At 46.3% G+C, this 22793-nt stretch overlaps 1 protein-coding gene across 1 annotated transcript in view; it reads right to left on the bottom strand.

Moving 5' to 3' along the window:
- Positions 1 to 22793, bottom strand: part of LOXHD1 (lipoxygenase homology PLAT domains 1) — a 365669-nt gene that overhangs the window by 18735 nt on the left and 324141 nt on the right. The window contains exons 34-43 of the mRNA XM_088476506.1: positions 20716 to 20878; positions 17172 to 17326; positions 14901 to 15110; positions 14273 to 14411; positions 12079 to 12287; positions 11775 to 11960; positions 11491 to 11618; positions 6903 to 7020; positions 6501 to 6678; positions 970 to 1155 (exon numbers count right to left, since the gene is read on the bottom strand). Of these exons, the coding sequence (XP_088332632.1) occupies positions 970 to 1155; positions 6501 to 6678; positions 6903 to 7020; positions 11491 to 11618; positions 11775 to 11960; positions 12079 to 12287; positions 14273 to 14411; positions 14901 to 15110; positions 17172 to 17326; positions 20716 to 20878 (1672 nt within the window). The remainder of the gene's footprint in view (positions 1 to 969; positions 1156 to 6500; positions 6679 to 6902; positions 7021 to 11490; positions 11619 to 11774; positions 11961 to 12078; positions 12288 to 14272; positions 14412 to 14900; positions 15111 to 17171; positions 17327 to 20715; positions 20879 to 22793) is intronic.

Raw genomic sequence — 22793 nt, forward strand, 5'->3', positions numbered from 1 at the left:
AGGAGGGTCCTGGGTGCCGCAGATCCGATTGAAAGCGGACGGATCTCTAGATACGTTTACCCACCCACAACTCTCTCTACCCGCCCATGATACGCCCGCGGGGCGTTTCTTCTATATACGGAGCCCAGCAACAACGATTCGGCCCTATGTGAGAAGTGGCTCGCTCAGGCCGTGCGTAATTGCGCTAAGTTGCATGTGAAAAATTGCCAGATCCTACCGCGTTCGGTATGGCGTGCAACGGAGAATCAGCCCCTTAGTGTTTTATTAGTCCCCAAATGTAGACGGCCCTTCAGTCCAATGGCCCAAATCACTTCCAGCATCACTGGGATCTGACGAGGCAGTGGGAGGATGACTAGTCTCACTGGCCGGACGCATCAGCCCACATGTTGCTCATGATTTAATAGGGCATCAGCCGCTACGGTAAGGTTTCTCAGACTAGGGGTAAATTTACTAAAGTGACAGTTTTCAGAGGTGAGCTTTAAAAGTGATGTTGCCCATAGCAACCAATCAGACTCTACTTAATATTTAACTAGCACCTTCTAGAAGATAATAACTACAATCTGATTGGTTGCTATGGGCAACATCACTTTTAAAACTCTCTTCTAAAAACTCTCACTTTAGTAAATTTACCCCTAGGTGTAACTTCACAACGCTTATACCATATGGCTGATTAAGCATCTTCCTAAATCTGCATAAAGTGTAATTGTAGGACTGGATTTACAGAAGACACCGTGGCTCACCAATGGCTGACAGTCTATTGCCCTGGCCGTTACTGCCGAGTGCGCAGCTGTCTAATGGGATCTTCTGCAGTCGCTATACTGGATTGATAAGGTGGTTACCTTCAGGCTGACATCTGCAGAGCTCTCTGATTCATCTTAATCTCCGGCCTGTGGGGTGGATTTCATGAAGGACGTCCCGCTGGAAGGCCCAATGGGGGTCATCTGTATTTCTAAGCTTGCGGCCACTTACCTGAGTTGTCATGCCAGATCCGCACTTTGCAGAGGTCCCCTAAGCTCAGGATTTCTGGAAACCGGAAATTGTCCATCTGATTCCTCTCAAACTTGTTGGAGTTGTTGGACTGTTTCAAGGCGAGGGTGCCCGTGTCCCCGTTCTCTCCAAAGATTATCATGAAGACATTGGCATCAGTACCAGCACCTGCAACACAGGTAACAGCACGTCTATATATTGTCATCATAAGGAACAGATGTAACAAAGTAACAGTGATATCAGATATATAGGACAAAGGGAACAGCGCGTCTTTATACTGTCATCATAAGGAACGGATGTAACAAAGTAACAGTGATATCAGATATATAGGACAAAGGTAACAGCACGTCTTTATATGGTCATCATAAGGAACGGATGTAACAAAGTAACAGTGATATCAGATATATAGGACAAAGGTAACAGCGGGTCTTTATATGGTCATCATAAGGAACGGATGTAACAAAGTAACAGTGATATCAGATATATAGGACAAAGGTAACAGCGGGTCTTTATATTGTCATCATAAGGAACGGATGTAACAAAGTAACAGTGATATCAGATATATAGGACAAAGGTAACAGCACGTCTTTAGATTGTCATCATAAGGAACGGATGTAACAATGTAACAGTGATATCACATATATAGGACAAAGGTAACAGCACGTCTTTATATTGTCATCATAAGGAACGGATGTAACAATGTAACAGTGATATCAGATATATAGGACAAAGGTAACAGCGCGTCTTTATATTGTCATCATAAGGAACGGATGTAACAAAGTAACAGTGATATCAGATATATAGGACAAAGGTAACAGCACGTCTTTATATTGTCATCATAAGGAACGGATGTAACAATGTAACAGTGATATCACATATATAGGACAAAGGGAACAGCGCGTCTTTATATTGTCATCATAAGGAACGGATGTAACAAAGTAACAGTGATATCAGATATATAGGACAAAGGTAACAGCACGTCTTTATATTGTCATCATAAGGAACGGATGTAACAATGTAACAGTGATATCAGATATATAGGACAAAGGTAACAGCACGTCTTTATATTGTCATCATAAGGAACGGATGTAACAAAGTAACAGTGATATCAGATATATAGGACAAAGGTAACAGCTCGTCTTTATATTGTCATCATAAGGAACGGATGTAACAATGTAACAGTGATATCAGATATATAGGACAAAGGTAACAGCACGTCTTTATATTGTCATCATAAGGAACGGATGTAACAATGTAACAGTGATATCAGATATATAGGACAAAGGTAACAGCGCGTCTTTATATTGTCATCATAAGGAACGGATGTAACAAAGTAACAGTGATATCAGATACATAGGACAAAGGTAACAGCACGTCTTTATATTGTCATCATAAGGAACGGATGTAACAATGTAACAGTGATATCACATATATAGGACAAAGGGAACAGCGTGTCTTTATATTGTCATCATAAGGAACGGATGTAACAAAGTAACAGTGATATCAGATATATAGGACAAAGGTAACAGCACGTCTTTATATTGTCATCATAAGGAACGGATGTAACAATGTAACAGTGATATCAGATATATAGGACAAAGGTAACAGCACGTCTTTATATTGTCATCATAAGGAACGGATGTAACAAAGTAACAGTGATATCAGATATATAGGACAAAGGTAACAGCACGTCTTTATATTGTCATCATAAGGAACGGATGTAACAATGTAACAGTGATATCAGATATATAGGACAAAGGTAACAGCACGTCTTTATATTGTCATCATAAGGAACGGATGTAACAAAGTAACAGTGATATCAGATATATAGGACAAAGGTAACAGCTCGTCTTTATATTGTCATCATAAGGAACGGATGTAACAATGTAACAGTGATATCAGATATATAGGACAAAGGTAACAGCACGTCTTTATATTGTCATCATAAGGAACGGATGTAACAAAGTAACAGTGATATCAGATATATAGGACAAAGGTAACAGCACGTCTTTATATTGTCATCATAAGGAACGGATGTAACAAAGTAACAGTGATATCAGATATATAGGACAAAGGTAACAGCACGTCTTTATATTGTCATCATAAGGAACGGATGTAACAATGTAACAGTGATATCAGATATATAGGACAAAGGTAACAGCACGTCTTTATATTGTCATCATAAGGAACGGATGTAACAATGTAACAGAGATATCAGATATATAGGACAAAGGTAACAGCGCGTCTTTATATTGTCATCATAAGGAACGGATGTAACAATGTAACAGTGATATCAGATATATAGGACAAAGGTAACAGCACGTCTTTATATTGTCATCATAAGGAACGGATGTAACAATGTAACAGTGATATCAGATATATAGGACAAAGGTAACAGCACGTCTTTATATTGTCATCATAAGGAACGGATGTAACAATGTAACAGTGATATCAGATATATAGGACAAAGGTAACAGCACGTCTTTATATTGTCATCATAAGGAACGGATGTAACAATGTAACAGAGATATCAGATATATAGGACAAAGGTAACAGCGCGTCTTTATATTGTCATCATAAGGAACGGATGTAACAATGTAACAGTGATATCAGATATATAGGACAAAGGTAACAGCACGTCTTTATATTGTCATCATAAGGAACGGATGTAACAATGTAACAGTGATATCAGATATATAGGACAAAGGTAACAGCACGTCTTTATATTGTCATCATAAGGAACGGATGTAACAAAGTAACAGTGATATCAGATATATAGGAGGACAAAGGTAACAGCACGTCTTTATATTGTCATCATAAGGAACGGATGTAACAAAGTAACAGTGATATCAGATATATAGGAGGACAAAGGTAACAGCAAGTCTTTATATTGTCATCATAAGGAACGGATGTAACAAAGTAACAGTGATATCAGATATATAGGACAAAGGTAACAGCGCGTCTTTATATTGTCATCATAAGGAACGGATGTAACAAAGTAACAGTGATATCAGATATATAGGACAAAGGTAACAGCGCGTCTTTATATTGTCATCATAAGGAACGGATGTAACAATGTAACAGTGATATCAGATATATAGGACAAAGGTAACAGCGTGTCTTTATATTGTCATCATAAGGAACGGATGTAACAAAGTAACAGTGATATCAGATATATAGGACAAAGGTAACAGCGCGTCTTTATATTGTCATCATAAGGAACGGATGTAACAAAGTAACAGTGATATCAGATATATAGGACAAAGGTAACAGCACGTCTTTATATTGTCATCATAAGGAACGGATGTAACAAAGTAACAGTGATATCAGATATATAGGACAAAGGTAACGGGCAGCGGCTTTGCGAGAGTGCTGAGATATCGGAGAGTTCACAGTCAGATTTCAAGCGTCAATATTAAGCGAAAATCAGGTCGGGTTTTGCCTTAGTAAAAATTGCCGTTGTAAATGTGACTGCTAACCCGACGAAATCTCGGCAATTTCATAAATTAGCCACCTGGTACATTTAGTCCATAAGGTACACAGTCAAAGGGACATAGGGCCTCATTCAGAGGCGGTTGTTAGATGCTAGCGGTCGCTCTGAATCAAGGCGGCCGCTTGCATCCTGAACGGCTGCCTCCTTGATGATCGTTAAGCTATGGGTTAACACCCACAGCTCTAGCGACCAACAAGGGTGATGGTCACGATGGTCAAGACCATCGCGACCATCAGGGCTTACGACCAGACTCCAAGGTTGGGTCTGGGCACTCGTAAGCCCCAGGGAGCTTCCTGTTCTGATGGAGCAGGAAGTTCCCCACTGACATCAGCAATGATGTCAGTGGGGCCGCCCCCAAACGGCAAGCGTTCAGACTGGAACGCCTCCGTTTGGCCGGGCACGCCCCCGGCCCGCCCAGCAAACGGGACGAGCTGTCACTCACCATCAACAGCTCGCCCCGTCTGCTACGAGACCCCTAACGATGGAGCGCCCGTCGTTAGCCGGGTTTACCGCATGCACACAACGGAGCCGGCTCCATCGTGTGCATGCGCTGTGGGGCAACATCGAGTCGGTTGTGAGCCCTCAGCGCTCACGACAGACTCTGAATGAGCTCCATAATACCCACTTTCTAATTTCCCTAGTAATATGTTTTTCAGCTAAGGTCGGGGGCTTTCTTTTTTTTAACATTTTGAAAACATAGAGCACAGGTTCTGAATCTCGGTCCTCAGGACCCCAAACAGTGCATGTTTTCCAGGTCTCCTCACTAAATCACAAGTGAAATAATTAGCTCCACCTGTGGATTTTTTAAAAAATGGGTCAGTGAGTAATGAATACACCTGTGCACCTGCTGGGTGACCTGGAAAATGTGACCTGCGTGGGGTCATGAGGACAGAGGGCTCGATTCAGACCCGCTCGCTAGATGCGTTGCCATGCACCCAGCGTATGCAAATCCGGCAAAGGCAGGCGATTGCACAGCAAGGCATTAGCACGCCCACTATGTCTTGTCCTGCAATCACCCTGTGTATGTAGACGCCCACCAGCCTGTCTTAAGACGCCCACTTATGCACGTCATCTCCAGGATGTGTATGCAACATCGGTAACATCGAAGTACCATCGGATGCGATCGCAGCACTTGTGGTTACTCATACCCTACCACAAGCACTTCGAGTGCTTCAGTGTGAAATTCAGCCAGGTGACAAGTACTATGACACTGCGTCTTAATTATGCGCGCCTCTTAAACGGCTTTAAGACGCTCAGGCACGCCTGTGTTCCAACCACCATTCCCCCGTTTCCATCGACCAACCCCTGTCACCACCAACAAACGGCTTGTTCTGTCACTCAGTCTAGCGAGCTATCTATTCTCAGCGAGTGACCGCTTCCCGATCGCATGGACTAGTACGCGCACGCATGCGCATATTTCAAACATCGTCAGGCTGCGTGCGAACGCAGCCTAGCGAGTGAGTCTGAATCGGGCCCAGAGTTTGAGAACATTTTTATATTTAGGGACATTGCTACATGAGATTCTTATACTACGCTGAGTTTGCGGTTGGTGCACAGACATAGACAGGGGTAACATAGGGGCTGCATCTGAGCCCTTCCCCTGATGTATGAGCAGCGTCTGAATAGTCACCGGTCAGGAACGCCCAGCACACTCGCAGTACATTTGTGATAACGTGAATCTCATTCGCACCTGCACCTCACAGTGTAACGCAAGCACCATACAAGTTTTTAGGGATATTTGCGCAAGCGCAGTAGCAAACAAATCTCTCGTCTCCGTGTACAACGGCACTGCGTGCAGACTCACAATCCGGCCCTTAGACTCAGATTTGCCCAATTTAATACTTGTGCCTGCACCGGGCACTGATACGCCTTCGGCCTACTCTAGGGTCTAATAATGTTGCTGTGTGGTAGGATGGAGAGGATGGCGCCCATAACGTCCTAGTTACACCTTTGCTGACCGTGTCGTGCAGGCAGCCCCTTATGTGACCGCATAGAATACATTGTGAGGTCAAGGACAGACCTGTGGCGTCGCTGGTCTTCACTTGTATGGTGTAAGTGGTGGTCTCCACCATTTCTTCCTCGTCCTCCACAGCAGGCATCTCGCACGTTTGCGTCCTCTTCTCGCCCTTAGTCTTGGACAGCCAGTCTCCATAGGTAAAGGACGTCTCCTCTTCTGTCACCGTGTTTTTCAGTATAATCTGTCCAGAACGCACAACACACTTTAGAACGACGCTCAGGTTACAAGTAACGATGAGTAACTTCAAAGTCAAAAGAGCCAAATTGAAGCATTGAAAGCAGAAGCTACAACACAACGTGACATCGTCCAAGTAAAATAAATACGACTCTCAATGCCTATTGTACATTATTCACACTTTAAGGATCAGCGAAATCCGTACGTGGATTATATATATTCTTTTTTTACCTTTTCAAGAAACCATTCCGGACGACTCCCTTTCCCGTCTATGGAGATTCTCATCTTCTTCAGCGGCGCGATGTCCGCTATTTCCATAACAAATGTGTCCCTCTGACCTCTCTCAAACCTACAGGCAGCCATGGACATAAATCATTAAGTAAGCATACAGATGGCTAATGGCACCCACCAATGCCTGGTGATGACCCCATGGTGCACTAAGCAATTTGTACACAAAAATATAAGCATGGGTTGGGGTAATGACCCCTCAGAGCCCACATGGCCCTAGGCCGAAGCCTACTGTAGATTGCCTAATGGCCATTCAGGCTGTGGCCCCTATTTATCCTTTAAGAGAACTAAACAATTGCATCCTGGAAAAATAACTAATCGTATGAAATGCGTTGGATTTAATTAGCGCTGTGGATCGTGGACTCCGGGCTAACAATGTCCAGCGTCACCCGGGTCCCTATTACAGGAGGGCACAGAGACTGAAGACACTGGCGAGGAACAGACCCCACAAGCGCAACTGAAGCCACCAGGACCTTAACGGTTTACAGACCTACACACTGGCGCTCACCTGGCTTCTTCCGGCTCCCGCACATCGGAGAGCACAGACGGCCTTATTCTGAGATTTACACGTTGCCAATATTTATGCAGACCAAGCGATTGTTTGCCATAGCGCATGCACAAATGCCGCACTGCGCACGCGCAGCGACTCCATTACGATTATTCTCATACAGAGGATTTACTTGCAAAGTGAGTGCCAGGTAGTCATCATTTGGGGGAGGTATCAGAGGGGGTGGGGGGTGGAAGAACGCAGAAGTGTCTGAATAACAGGGACAGTAAGTAGGCTGTCTATTCTATTGGTTATATTTCCAGTCCCATCCGGCTTAATAACAGAAGCACCCACCTAGTTTGTCTGTATATTGCGTAACTGCACATTACCGTATACCGCAGTTTTATTTCTGTCTATATGTTATTGCTATAGTTACCACCATTGTATACACAGCGCTCGTAGCTTTTATACATTCTTCCTGCTGTTTAGGACTATTGCGCTGTCCTTCATTCTGTTATTCCTCTGAGGGAGAAGGAACGCGGAGATGACACGGATGATCACAGATCCCTACACAGCGCATCCTATGCATAGGGGCCTACCCCAGTAACGCAGGATGGATGGAGCTGTGGGATTCTATGTGCGCCATTGTCTGGGTTGTGTCTAGAAACCAGTGAGCACAGCATGGGCCGGACTAAGCGGTGGGCAGAGCTCTGTCCCAGCCCTACGGAAGGTGAATTTGGCGCCTTGTGTATGTGTTACTAAAAACGCAGTCGCTGTCAGTGACACCCCCGCGTCTAGCTAACCCCCTCCCCCTGTTATTTCTCAGGAATGCCCTCTGTAATCCTTGGTTCCTGCGTCCCTGGCGGTAACCTTGGTGACGCATGTGCTGTGCGACTCGGACAGCGAACATAGTACTTCCAACATCGGCCAACCGCTGAGTATCTGCATTGCGAGCAGTTAGCGTTCACCCCTGACATCAGGCAAAGTGTGTTTTTCTCACAGGGATAAATAATCCCTGAAGGGTGAGAATCTCTCTGCAATCTGCTGGAGTTCTAGTAGGTAGAGATCTATTTAGGTAACTTAATATGCAACTCTTCACTTCATTAACAATAAGAGGACACCAGGCGTCTCACAAACACAGAAATCATTAATGTGTGTGTAGTGCCCTCTGCTGTACAAAGAAATCATTAATGCATGTGTAGCGCCCTCTGCTGTATACAGTGCAGAAATCATTAATACATGTGTAGCGCCCTCTGCTGTACATAGTGCAGAAATCATTAATGTATGTGTAGTGCCCTCTGCTGTACATAGTGCAGAAATCATTAATGCATGTGTAGCGCCCTCTGCTGTACATAGTGCAGAAATCATTAATGCATATGTAGCCCCCTCTGCTGTACACAGTGCAGAAATCATTAATGTATGTGTAGTGCCCTCTGCTGTACATAGTGCAGAAATCATTAATGCATGTGTAGCGCCCTCTGCTGTACATAGTGCAGAAATCATTAATGCGTGTGTAGCGCCCTCTGCTGTACACAGTGCAGAAATCATTAATACATGTGTAGCGCCCTCTGCTGTACATAGTGCAGAAATCTATAATGCATGTGTAGTGCCCTCTGCTGTACATAGTGCAGAAATCATTAATGCATGTGTAGCGCCCTCTGCTGTACACAGTGCAGGAATCATTAATGCATGTGTAGCGCCCTCTGCTGTACACAGTGCAGAAATCATTCATGTATGTGTAGTGCCCTCTGCTGTACATAGTGCAGAAATCATTAATGCGTGTGTAGCGCCCTCTGCTGTACACAGTGCAGAAATCATTAATGCATGTGTAGTGCCCTCTGCTGTACACAGTACAGAAATCATTAACACGTGTGTAGCGCCCTCTGCTGTACATAGTGCAGAAATCATTAATGCATGTGTAGCGCCCTCTGCTGTACATAGTGCAGAAATCATTAATGTATGTGTAGCGCCCTCTGCTGTACACAGTGCAGAAATCATTAATACATGTGTAGTGCCCTCTGCTGTACATAGAGCAGAAATCATTAATGCATGTGTAGCGCCCTCTGCTGTACACAGTGCAGGAATCATTAATGCATGTGTAGCGCCCTCTGCTGTACACAGTGCAGAAATCATTCATGTATGTGTAGCGCCCTCTGCTGTACATAGTGCAGAAATCATTAATGCGTGTGTAGCGCCCTCTGCTGTACACAGTACAGAAATCATTAATGCATATGTAGCCCCCTCTGCTGTACACAGTGCAGAAATCATTAATGTATGTGTAGCGCCCTCTGCTGTACATAGTGCAGAAATCATTAATGCATGTGTAGCGCCCTCTGCTGTACATAGTGCAGAAATCATTAATGCGTGTGTAGCGCCCTCTGCTGTACACAGTGCAGGAATCATTAATGCATGTGTAGCGCCCTCTGCTGTACATAGTGCAGAAATCATTAATGCATGTGTAGCGCCATCTGCTGTACACAGTGCAAGAATCATTAATGCATGTGTAGCGCCCTCTGCTGTACATAGTGCAGAAATCATTAATGCATGTGTAGTGCCCTCTGCTGTACACAGTGCAGAAATCATTAATGCATGTGTAGTGCCCTCTGCTGTACACAGTGCAGGAATCATTAATGCATGTGTAGCGCCCTCTGCTGTACACAGTGCAGAAATCATTAATGTATGTGTAGTGCCCTCTGCTGTACACAGTGCAGAAATCATTAATGCATGTGTAGCGCCCTCTGCTGTACACAGTGCAGAAATCATTGATTTGTGAGAGTGTGAGGTGAATTTAGTGAAAAGCCAGTTGGCCAAAATCGTGACAAAAATCTTCCAAAATAATTTTGGTGGTTTTAGCCACTTGAGATTGACTGAAAATCATGGAGTGACATTTCCGATTAATTTCAATGGGCAATGCATTCCAATGAACACAAATAACCCATAGAAATGCAATGCTGATTGAAATTAATGGAAAAATCCTCCATTAAATAAGTAAGTTTTATTGTTAAGAGATTACAATTTTTTTATTTATTTTTTTGTAATTAAATATTACTGTAGTACTACAGTATCTTATTTATAGTCGTTAGTTGCCCAACAACTATTTTCCTATGTCAGAGAGTCTGAGCAAACCGGAATAGTTCCACAATAGTATTTAATTGCTTTGCTGCTAATGTTATTATATTGGTCAGTACCAGCTAAGCCAATCACAAGCGGCGTGCAAGCATTGCTTATGGTTGGCTAGGCTTTTCCCATTTATTTCCATGGGCAATGAATGTCAATGAGCTTTCTGTGTCAACTAAAAATGCATTGCCTATTCAAATGAGAAGGGCAGCCGAATCTAGGTCACCCCAAATTGCTTGAATTTCAAATACAGTTGGATTGTAATAGATTGGGGAGTTTGAGGAACTAATGTTTTATGTGCATCTATTTTCGCTCATTTTGTCTGCTGGATAAAATCTTTTTGTCTCGGATTAAGCTTGTGGTACAGAAGTTTCCAGAAACACGTAACCAAAATACTAAAAAGGACAGTCATCAAAGCAAAACAATACAAAAATAAATACATTAATTAATGAGTTAATTAAATGCACTGGTAAAATAAATTATATGTAAATTATCATTTCTGGGTAGATTGAACGACTGCCGGCTGCATAGTCTGTCTGCAGTAGTTAGCACCAGGACCGGACCTGGCCATGTGGCACTGTGGGCAAATGCCAGAAGGCCCGATGGCCTGATGGGCCAATCCGGTCTGAAATCTGGCCGAGCATCTCCGCCTCCTGGCTCACTGGACGAGGACTGCATCGAGGATACGCCCCCGAGCGTCGAGGCCACACCCCGCGTGCACGAAGATTAATGTCTGGGCTGATCTAGAGTCCCAGTCCATCCCTGGATAGCACGGAGCTAAAAATAGCATGTCAGTAACCGATTTATGCATGATGATTAATGTTATATTATGGACCCATCCTGGTGTCCAATAACCACACCCAGTAATACAATTTATTTCCTTTTCTGCACCTAAAAATTATTTTGAAAATAGTCCAAAATATTTACCTGTCTCCACATTTTGGCAATAGCGTTTCCTCCGCGCTCCCACTGGCCCCGTAACACGTCATATAAATATTGGCATCTGTCCCGCCATTGGGAACATCTCCAGTGACCACTGTAACTTCATAGAGAATCTGAAAAATTGTTAACAGATATTTACTTCTGCCTGGGTCGGAATCCGCTGCTACTGTCCTACAATGGGGGCACCCAGCCCTCACGGGAACCCCTCACAAATGACACAGCTGGGGCACAATACTGAGATAACAGAGGCTTGTAGGCGTGTTTTGTACCTTATGGCCAATAGTAATGGCACTTGCATCCAACATATTGAAGACCCGCGCGGTAAGGCCATCACCTCTGTCTTTGGCAAACCAGCACTTGCACACGAACGTGTACATAACCCCTTTTGTAGGCACATTGAGTTGTATTTCTTCCACCAGCCAGCAGCTCTCTGGGGTGGCTCCATCGTGGCCCAACTGGGAAAACATCAGCCGAAATGTAAGATAGGGGAACAAGCTGATAACTCTAATTTAGAAGTGAGCAGGATGCTCGGAACATCACTGAACTTCATCAGCCCAAGTAAAGTTATCTCACCTCCATCCTCTTAATTTCTCCTACGTCTAATCCCACCACAGAGAACTTCTCGACAGAGCCGGGAGCGAAGCCTTTCTTCCCCTTGGGGAGGTCCAGCCAAAGTCGGTTTGTCTTTATCTTCTGTGGGCCCATGATGATAATGTAAGCGCGGCTTTCTGTCCCGCCGTCCCGCTCCTGGCCCGTGGTGATGGTGATGTGATAGGGGATCACTGGAAGAATATTGTTACTATTTACGCTTAGGGGCACTAATATCAAATTTACAGACTTACAGATATCATGGCTTAGTAAGAATAAAGTTGTCTTTGGAACTGTAATTAGGTATAAATATATTCCAGCAGTTCATATTATAATGAAATGTATTTATCTGTATATCTACTGTGATACTTGGGGTTAATTAGCTCGGTAGACTGGGGTCAGTGGTGCAGTGAGTAGGTGCAGAATTCCACATGTAGCATTCCAGTTAAATAAACATAAGTGGTGCTTTACTTCCAGCATGTGAAATCAGGAAACAGAAAAATAATAAACAAACCTAGCCCTTGTTTAGGGCACTAGCTCACTTCTTGAACCCTCTCTACAGAAGCAGCTACTCTGCACGACAGTCTCTCACAGTCTCTGAGATTGGTGGTTCTTCCTGTCACATGCAGGACTGGACACTGGCCTCCTGGCCTGATATAGCTTCCTTTGCTTGTTGGCTGCCACCTCTCACAGTCTGGCCTGCTTCTTGCAGGTACCATAGCTCAGTCCCAGAGTTGGATAGCCTTCCCTGTATCTCACAGGTCTAGGCTCAGGCCTCCTGGCCCTCACTGGCTTGCTAGCACAGTGAACTCTGGGCCTGATTCAGAGCCGGACGCCCTGAACGAGCGCCCGCTCTGAATCAGGACTTTTTCTTTTTATTGCGAAGCGGCCTCTTGGACGCTCGCATAGCTGTGGGTTACCACCCACAGCTTATGCGAGCGTCCATGATGATGGTCGCGATGGTCAAGACCATCGCGACCATCGTGCTTGCGACGAGACCCTTGCGGTAGGGTCTCGTTGACCGCAAGCCCTGGAGTGATTTTGGCTCTATCAGAGCCAAAATCACTCCCACTGACATCACTAGTGATGTCAGTGGGGCCGGACCTAGACGGTAGGCGTTCCCATGGGAACTCCTCCGTCTGGGCAGCCACGCCCACCAAAGGGGGCGTGCTGTCACTCAACATCGACAGCACGCCCCCTTTGGTGCAAGACCCATAACGACGGCTTCCCCGTCGCTATTCGGGTCTCGCGCATGCGCACGACGGAGGCGCCTCAATCGTGCGCATGTGCATTTGGGCAACATCGACCCGCTTGCGAGCGCTCAGCATCACTGGTAAGTAGACTATCGGCCTTACTCCCTCTCCACATCACCTATTTTCCTGCCTTCACGTAGAACTTTCTTCCCTCCTGTCTTTTGTGACCCTGTACCTTGTAAACATCTCCATCTCCCATCATCCCTGACAATTCTGTGACACCCACCTCACTAAATATAATATATACAGATAGTTGGTGACTTCTCAGGAGAAGTGGGGGGGTCAGCTTTGGGGAAGCCAGGGGGAGGCAGGACTAATGATGAGACTTGAGGCTTAACGATTGACCAACTGAAGGACAAGGCTGAAAATCGCGTCAGTGGGAGAAGTTAAGATGCAATTCACGTAATCACATCAAGTTCCACCTTCTGCTTCTCGGTCTGGTCCAGCTTCGGGGAGACTGACAGACCCTCTCGGGAGTCCAGGAGATCACCCATTCTATTATAGAGTCTTTCACAGAGATTGCAAGAGAGTTGGCAAATATGTACATACAGATGTGTCTCCATACATCTATCCTCCATGCGGTACAAGTCGCGTTACACATAACGCGTGAGCACCGTGCAACTCGGGAGCGCCGAGCGTCTTTTCCTGCAACTATTTCTTTAAAATGCATCTTATTCGCATTCTAAGGGAAAAAGTTGCATGAAAAGACGCTCGGCGCTCCCGAGTCACTAGAAGGGCTGTTTAACGCGGATGGAGGCTACATGTATGTGGAATCATCTGTACACGGAATAAGGTTTACTGACGTAGCCACACTCTGCAGACTGAGACGAAGTGGATGTTCCTGTACATTTACACTACAGTGACGGTAGGTAAAGCCGGTTGCCCTTAATATTAAAGCTATATGTATAAAGAGTGAGATGTCTTACTTTGCCCCTCCTGTAAGGAATCATCCAGGCTGCTTTTGCCCTTCAGGTTAGCATTGTTATCCTGACTTTTCAGGCTCAGCGAGGAACCCCAAAAACTTTTCGATGAGCTGCCCAGACTCGTCCGCTCTCCGTCGTAATCCTGAAAGGCGCAAACGGAAACATGGGAGCTTCTCTATATCAGTGTACTTTACACTCTGTCTTGTTTTATAGTATAGTTATGTATCTCTCTCCGCTCTCATACAGTTAAGGTTTCCTGCAAACCGGAAATGATTTATGGGGTGGGGGAGGGGGGGTTTGTGCAGAACAAACTGTGGGCAATGTACTAATTGGTAGCAGCGGCTTCTTACATTGACACTGTTACAAAGGTTTTGGAAAGAGTGATGCAAAAATATTATAACACAGATATTTCTCCCTTATAGAAATCCTATAGAAGTAGAACATTAATGGATTACTTTCCATAACAACAGGCCAACAAAGTATTTTTTTTTTTAATTGTGTCGATCCATTTTTTTTTGCAGATAATAGCTGACTCATTTTGGCCCAAACGTCACAAACATGGTATATTAGCCGGTGTAAATCATGCCCAATGCCAGCCCAGCGTGCGCTGAGTTTCCCAAAGGCGGGATACCTTCTCGTAGAGAATCCTCTCGATCCTCTTGTCTTCTTTCTTGGTGGAGAGCCAGCGCTCGCAGAGGAAGAGGTAAGTCTCCTCCGTCACCTCGTTCAAGATCTCCACCCGCTCCAGGTACCAGTCAGCATTCAGCAGGGTGTTATCATGGCGAATCTTTATCTTGATGATGGTGCCGAGGTCCACGGCTTCGATGTTAAACTTGTCCACCTAGAGGTATTGAAAGCACAGCCTCATATATATAACCTTATGTATAGTAACAATACTTCCCAGGTGTGTGCTTCCATGTTCTGTGGTTACCTTAACATTACCCCTGTTTCCACCCAAAATGTTTAAATCACAATATTATTCTCCCATTATTTAGACTCCTGATGAACCGAAATTAGAGGACTAGAACTTTTTCCGCACCTTAAAAAGAATTCTGGGCTGAGTTTTATTCCTAGAGCCACACACACGTCTGTGCTGACCTTTCATTTGATAGTGATAGCAGCCCGATTCAAGTTTGGTGACACTGTAGACAAGTGGAGCGGTTGCCATTGCAACCAATCCGCTTCTAGCTAGCAGTTATAGACTGTACTGGATAAATGCTAGATAGAAGCGGATTGGTGGCAATGGGCAGCTTCTCCATACTTTAGGTATAGGCCTATTCCTGCACAGGAGAGCAGCAGTTTCTCAGGTCTCAAAGATTTGTTCAAAACGTAATGCTATTAGAAGGCAAAGAGCGTTTTGTACTTTTTGTTTTAAATTTTTTTCTTATAATTTCACCACATTGGGCACTGGGCCTGGTTCAGACCCGGAACGCTAAGCCGCGATCGCTCGCTTCCAAAAGGGGCCGGGTATGTAAATTCCGCGATCGCACTGTGTGGCGTAAGGACGCCCTCTATGTCTTATAGAGCGACGGAAGTGAGCGCACGCCGGTGTAATGACGCCCACTTTTCTTTCTTAGCACACGTCATCTCCAGGAAGTGTATGATTAATCGGTAACATCGAGCGCCATCGTAGCTGCTCGCAGCCCTTAAGGTAGACCCTACCCTTCCGCAAGCACTGCGATCACTGCAGGCTGAAATACAACCAAGTGACGTGTATAATGACGCCTCTATGTTAATTATGCACGCCCAAAGAATGCCGAATTGACGCTCAGACACTCCTGCGTTCGCACCACCACTCCCCCGTTCACAAGCACCTTCCCCTGTTACCACCCACAAACGGCGCTGTCACTCAAGGTAGCGCTCAGTCTTTGAGCTATGAGCGCACGATTCCCGATCGCAGTGACTGGCTCGTGCACGCGCATGCACAGACGCATAACAATCGCCCATAGCGAGCGAAAGCAGCTTAGCGTCCGGGTCTGAATCAGGCCCACTGTCCCAGTCACATGACCCCTTCTTACTACAATCCGTGGCTATGTGTGGTCTTGGTGTGAGTGGCTGTGTGTCAGGTGACCACTACTCAGTGGGCTACTCCAGGATTTGAGCCAATGAGATGCCGGCAGATATCGGGCCTTATACAATTTGATTGAACCAGCTCTACCTGTCAGCAGGTGACACAATGTGCAAGCTTTGGAGCTGCTATGTATGATCCCCACTGCCATGGAGGAGGTTGCGTATCGCTGAGCAAGGCCGGATTATCAGCAAGGCGGACCAGGAACCTGCCTAGGACCACCGGGGGCCGCCTGCTGCCCTCTGTCTTTAAGTTAAAATGCTCGATTTTCTTAAGGTCATGTTGCCTGCTGCATTCCCACAGCGCTTCACAGTAGCGGTTGCTTAAATGTTGTTTATGGTTTAGTCTTTTATTATAGAGGACTTATAATCCCTCTGAGGGGAGATGGGAATGAATAGACCCAGGTACATTGTGTACAGGTGGTATCAGACGCGGGACCCCCCACCAACACGAGTCTCTATCTTAAATTGTGCGGCCACCTCGCCGAAAATGGACCACTCACAAGAACCTGACTGTGATGGGGGCTCAGGACAGAGGACCCTGATATATTTTATGACTTCAATAAATAATAATAATAATAATAATAATAATAAAAAAAAGTCTTCTCGTTCCCCAATATAGTAGGGGAGAGATGTACTAAGCTCTGGAAAGCGATAAAGTGGAGAGTGATAAACGACCAACCAATCAGCTCCTAACTGCCATTTTTCAAACACAGCCTGTAACATGACAGTTAGGAGCTGAATGGCTGGTAGTTTATCACACTCCGATTTATCATTTTCCAGAGCTTAGTACATCCCCCCCTATAAGGATATGTAGGAAGAGGACTGGCCGCACCTGTCCTCTCTCAAACTTGTTGGAGTTGGTCTCTGATTTGCTGAGCTTCCTCTCGCCGGTGTCTCCGAGGTCTCCGTAGATGGTGAGGAACACGTTGGCATCAGTCCCAGCACCATAAATGTCACCGGTGACCACAGACACGCTGTACGTGTGAGCTGTAAAACAGGGCACCGCTAAGACACAACACATCACGGCAGTAAGATCGGTCACATGCATAATGTCCTGTGGATAGAGACACACGCTGTATCTACAATACACAAGGGATAATACTGTGCACTGGGGAGAGTAGCAGCAACGTGTCCACCATTCTTTTGTTTGTGTTACTTTTTTGCTGTCGTGAATGGCCTGTGAGCAGGGGATGCTCTTATCGTTATTACAACTAGATTTAAACTGTTGCACATAGATACACAAACACACAGTGTTCTCCCCAGGCTGGTTTCTGCGGGTGCACCACCCGGCACTTTGGGAGCCTGCAAGTGGGAACTGTGGGCCTGATTCAGACCCGGTCGCAAGCGCAGAGCGCTCGCAACCGGGTCGATGGTGGCCCAGAGCGCATGCGCACGACGGAGCCGGCTCCGTTGTGCGCATGCGCGGGACCCGGAAAGCGACGGACAATACGTCGCTCAGGGTCTCGTACCAAAGGGGGCGTGCTGTCGATGTTGAGTGACAGCACGCCCCCTTTGGTGGGCGGGCCGGGGGAGTGGCTGCCCAAACGGAGGTGTTCCCATGTGAACACCTCCGTTTGGGGGCGGCCCCACTGCCATCATGAGTGATGTCAGTGGGAGAGATTTCGGCTCTGTTAGAGCTGAAATCTCTCTGGGGCTTGCGGCAACGAGACCCTACCACAAGGGTCTCGTCGCAAGCCCGATGGTCTTCCTGGCCGCTCGCTATAGCTGTGGGTGGTCACCCACAGCTATGCGAGCGGCCAGGAGGCCGTTCTAAAAAAAAAATAGCCCGGCCCTGGTCTGTATCTAAACAGTTTGAGTCTGCTAGAAGCACCAGAGCAGAGAGCGACACTCCAGGCAAGAAAGAGGAAGTGCACAGGTTGTGACAGGTGCAAGGTGCTAGGATGAACACTAATAGTAATATACTGCAGGGATCCTCTCATTCAGTATATTACTATATCAACAATGCAAGAATCTCTCATGCGGTATGTTACTGTATCAACACTGCAAGAATCTCTCATGCGGTATGTTACTGTATCAACACTGCAAGACCCACCCATACTGTATGGTATATTATTGTATCAACATTCCCAGGACCTCCCATACAGTATATTACTATTTCAACACTGTAAGGACCTCATATACAGTATAATAATGTATCCACACTGCAAGGACCTCCCATACAGTGTATTACTGTATCTACACTGCAACGACCTCCAATATAGTATAGGTAATACTGTATCCACACTGCAAGGACCTCCCATACAGTATAATACTGTATCATCACTGCAAGGACCTCCCATACAGTATATTACTGTATCATCACTGCAAGGACCTCCCATACAGTGTATTACTGCATCATCACTGCAAGGACCTCCCATACAGTGTATTACTGCATCATCACTGCAAGGACCTCCCATACAGTGTATTACTGCATCATCACTGCAAGGACCTCCCATACAGTATATTACTGTATCATCACTGCAAGGACCTCCCATACAGTGTATTACTGTATCATCACTGCAAGGACCTCCCACACAGTATATTACTGTATCATCACTGCAAGGACCTCCCATACAGTGTATTACTGTATCATCACTGCAAGGACCTCCCATACAGTATATTACTGTATCATCACTGCAAGGACCTCCCATACAGTGTATTACTGTATCACCACTGCAAGGACCTCCCATACAGTGTATTACTGTATCATCACTGCAAGGACCTCCCATACAGTATATTACTGTATCATCACTGCAAGGACCTCCCATACAGTGTATTACTGTATCACCACTGCAAGGACCTCCCATACAGTGTATTACTGTATCATCACTGCAAGGACCTCCCATACAGTATATTACTGTATCAACACTGCAAGGACCTCCCCTACAGTGTATTACTGTATCATCACTGCAAGGACCTCCCATACAGTGTATTACTGTATCATCACTGCAAGGACCTCCCATACAGTATATTACTGTATCATCACTGCAAGGACCTCCCATACAGTGTATTACTGCACTGACACATTGCTGCATTTACTAAACTCTGAAAGAAAACTCCACACTGACCCTAAATTAAAAGTAAAGTCTCCTATCTCTAACAAGTGTCATTATATCCCCCGCCAAAACCTAATATACTGTAGGTGACAGAATAATACTGAATGCCAGCAGCTGTCTTAATTAGAGAGAACGGAGTTAATATTGTGGCAGTTATCCAATCAGAGGTGACATAACACTGTACGTAGCAGCGGCTTTTGTAAGCTACTTCTTCTCAGCGGGCTGGAGCTAAGAATGTAAAGTGGTCCTCACATTCAGTGTAAATGCACGTCAGGCTGTGCACTGAGTGCGAGCGCTGCTTTAAATGTTCAGCTCCAACCCGCCAAGAAACGGCAACTTACAAAAGCCTCTGCTACGTACATATAGCTCCAGGGATCATTTTATCCGGTGGCCAATTACCCAGCCAGTATGCTTTTAGAGTGTGTGAGGAAACCCAGGAAAACATATAAACTCCACAGTGACAGGGCCCTAGTTGGGAATCAAATGTATCACTTCACTGCACTTTGATGTAACAATGCTAACCACTGTGCTGGCACTATCAAACAACTGTTGCTGTAACACAGATAATTGTATTGCAGCAGTATTGATATTATTGAGGCACAATGGGACCTGGGGTTGTAGCATTACTATTGCACACAAGTCAGCACATGGATTTTGCCCTCAGCCACAGTACCAGAGCTGTGTGCAAAGCTATCCCAGTTCGAAGATCTCCCCGGGAGCAGATGGGAGCGGGCAGAGCAATAACAAAGGTTAATATGCATTAATGCAGCATATTAGCATTGCTTTTGTCACTGGCTGTGTCTGAGGGTCCCCAGACGCTTCTCACAGTATAAATCAGGGAGGATGACCCCCAGTCTCTCTGCAGATCACCAGGAAATAGCCAGCAGCTGCGGTGTCTGGATCGGAGCAGGTGGGGACAGAGCCGAGGTGCCGCTCTCGTAAACGCCTGCAGCCGAGGAGACGGGCGCATTACATTAGCATTAGAAAGCCGCACAGATGCAATAAAACCTCTCGCCCGTCCGCTACGTTTGTAATTTACAGCTCCAGCCCTCCTGGCACAGCTTAGGACTGAGATATAGGAGGTCCCTTTAGTGCTCTAGCAGATGACTCTGAAAGAAATCCATTCTGTAAAAGGGGTAATATGTCGTACATGCAGTTTCAATGAGGCGTGTGTCTCTACGGTACTCGTCATCCTGCCTTTAGTGCAGTAACTCATTCAGTGCCAGGGAGCTAGCAATCAGCTCCTAGGAGAGCAACGTGGAGGAGGTGACAGAAGAGGAAGGGCGGGGGGGGGGGGGTAAGAATTACAGAATGTCTTACTCTCCAGAGGGTCTTCCACTTCCATTTCGATCTGCTTCAGAGTCCCATCCTTCATGAGCTTCTCGGTAAAGATGTCTGAGGGTACCAGTTCTCTAACGGTTTCTCCGTCGTCCTCGGATTTCGCCAACCACCGCTCGCATGGGAAGGTGACGGTTTGGGAACCCTGGGCCACATTCAGAGAAGAGAAGGGGCAGTCAGTAAATAGTCAGACAATATATCAGAGATTCCCGTAGAGGTCATTGCTCCACGTCTTTCACTGATGAGCTCAAAAACAAGAGATATGGTAAGAACTTACCTTTGTTATCTCTGTTTCTACGAAGTCCATAGGGTCCACAGGGTGACCTTGGGGTATAGCTGGATCCTGGATCCTCGGGCACCACGGAGTTAAAGCTTTTAGCTGCTCCCAGGATGCACTTGGGTCCAACCTCCCCTATACCCCGCCCCCGAGCCACAGGCACCTCAGTTGGTAAGCAGCCCAGGCCGGAGGAGGAGACGAAACAGAGAGAAGGAAGACTGGAACACACAAGAACCATACTCACAGAAATGGGAGACGGAAAACCGGTGACCAGTCACAGAGCCCATATGAAGCCAGGTGCGTCAGGGCGGGTGCCCTGTGGACCCTATGGACTTCGTAGAAACAGAGATAACAAAGGTAAGTTCTTACCATATCTCTTGTTTTCTACTTCAGGGTCCATAGGGGTCCACAGGGTGACCTTGGGGATGTCCCAAAGCAGTCCAACTAAGGGCGGGGACGCTCCTGTGCTGATAGGAGAACCCGGCGCCCAAAGGATGCATCCTGAGAGGCAAAGGTGTCAAACGCATAGAACCTCAAAAAGGTCTGAATGGAAGACCAGGTGGCCGCCTTACAGAGCTGAACAGCAGAGTCGCCACGGCTAGCAGCCCAAGAAGGGCCCACGGACCGAGTGGAATGAGCCTTAACAGAGGCTGGAACAGGTAAACCCTCCTGCATATAAGCCTCAATAATAACAGAACGAAGCCAACGGGCTAGAGTCTGTTTGTTGGCAGGCCAACCCCTCTTGTGAAAACCAAAGAGGATAAACAAAGAATCCGATTTCCTCACAGAACTAGTCCGGTCCACATAAACCTGGAGTGCCCTTACAACGTCTAAGGAAGTCTCCCCAGCCGAAAGATCAGGTGACTGAAAGGCTGGTACAACAATTTCCTGATTAATGTGGAACCTGGAAACCACCTTAGGCAGGAAATCAGGACGAGTGCGAAGCACCGCTCTGTCCTGATGAAAAATCAGAAAAGGGGGACGACAAGAAAGCGCCCCCAAATCTGAAACCCTCCTGGCAGAAGCAATTGCCAAGAGGAAAACAGTTTTAAAAGTTAGCCACTTGAGCTCCACTGACTCCAAGGGCTCAAAAGGAGGACCCTGTAAGGCCCTAAGAACCACCGCCAAATCCCACGGGGCCACAGGTGGCACAAAGGGAGGCTGGATTCTCAAAACACCCTGGAAAAAGGTGTGTACGTCCGGCATAGCAGCGATCCTGCGCTGGAACCACACCGACAGACCAGACACGTGTACCTTCAGTGAAGAAAGACGTAATCCTAAGTCCAAACCGGACTGAAGGAAAGCCAGAATACGCGAAACTCGGAACACCTGGGGATCATAGTTTCTGGCCTCGCACCACTGAAAGTAAGTGTGCCACACTCTGTGATAGATCCTCGCGGAAGCAGGCTTGCGCGCCCTCAGCATGGTGGTAATAACGGAGCTAGAAAAGCCCCGAGACCTCAGGACGGCTGTCTCAAGAGCCACGCCATCAAAGATAGTCGACCCAGATCCGGGTGAAGACAGGGCCCCTGAGACAACAGGTCCCGCCGTTGAGGTAGGAGGTACGGAGCGTCGATGGACAGGCTCCGCAGATCGGAGTACCACGGCCTTCTGGGCCACGCTGGGGCCACCAGGATCAGTGTGCCTCCGTCCTGTTTGAACTTGCGCAGGACCCGAGGCAGCAGAGATATCAGAGGGAACAAGTAAGCCAGTTGAAACAGCCATTTCACCGACAGCGCGTCTATCAGACTTGCGCCTGCGTCCCTTGTCCTTGACCCGTACA

This window comes from Taudactylus pleione, unplaced genomic scaffold (assembly GCF_031769625.1).
Source record: "Taudactylus pleione unplaced genomic scaffold, aTauple2 ptg000189l, whole genome shotgun sequence".
In the NCBI taxonomy this organism is placed as follows: domain Eukaryota; kingdom Metazoa; phylum Chordata; class Amphibia; order Anura; family Myobatrachidae; genus Taudactylus; species Taudactylus pleione.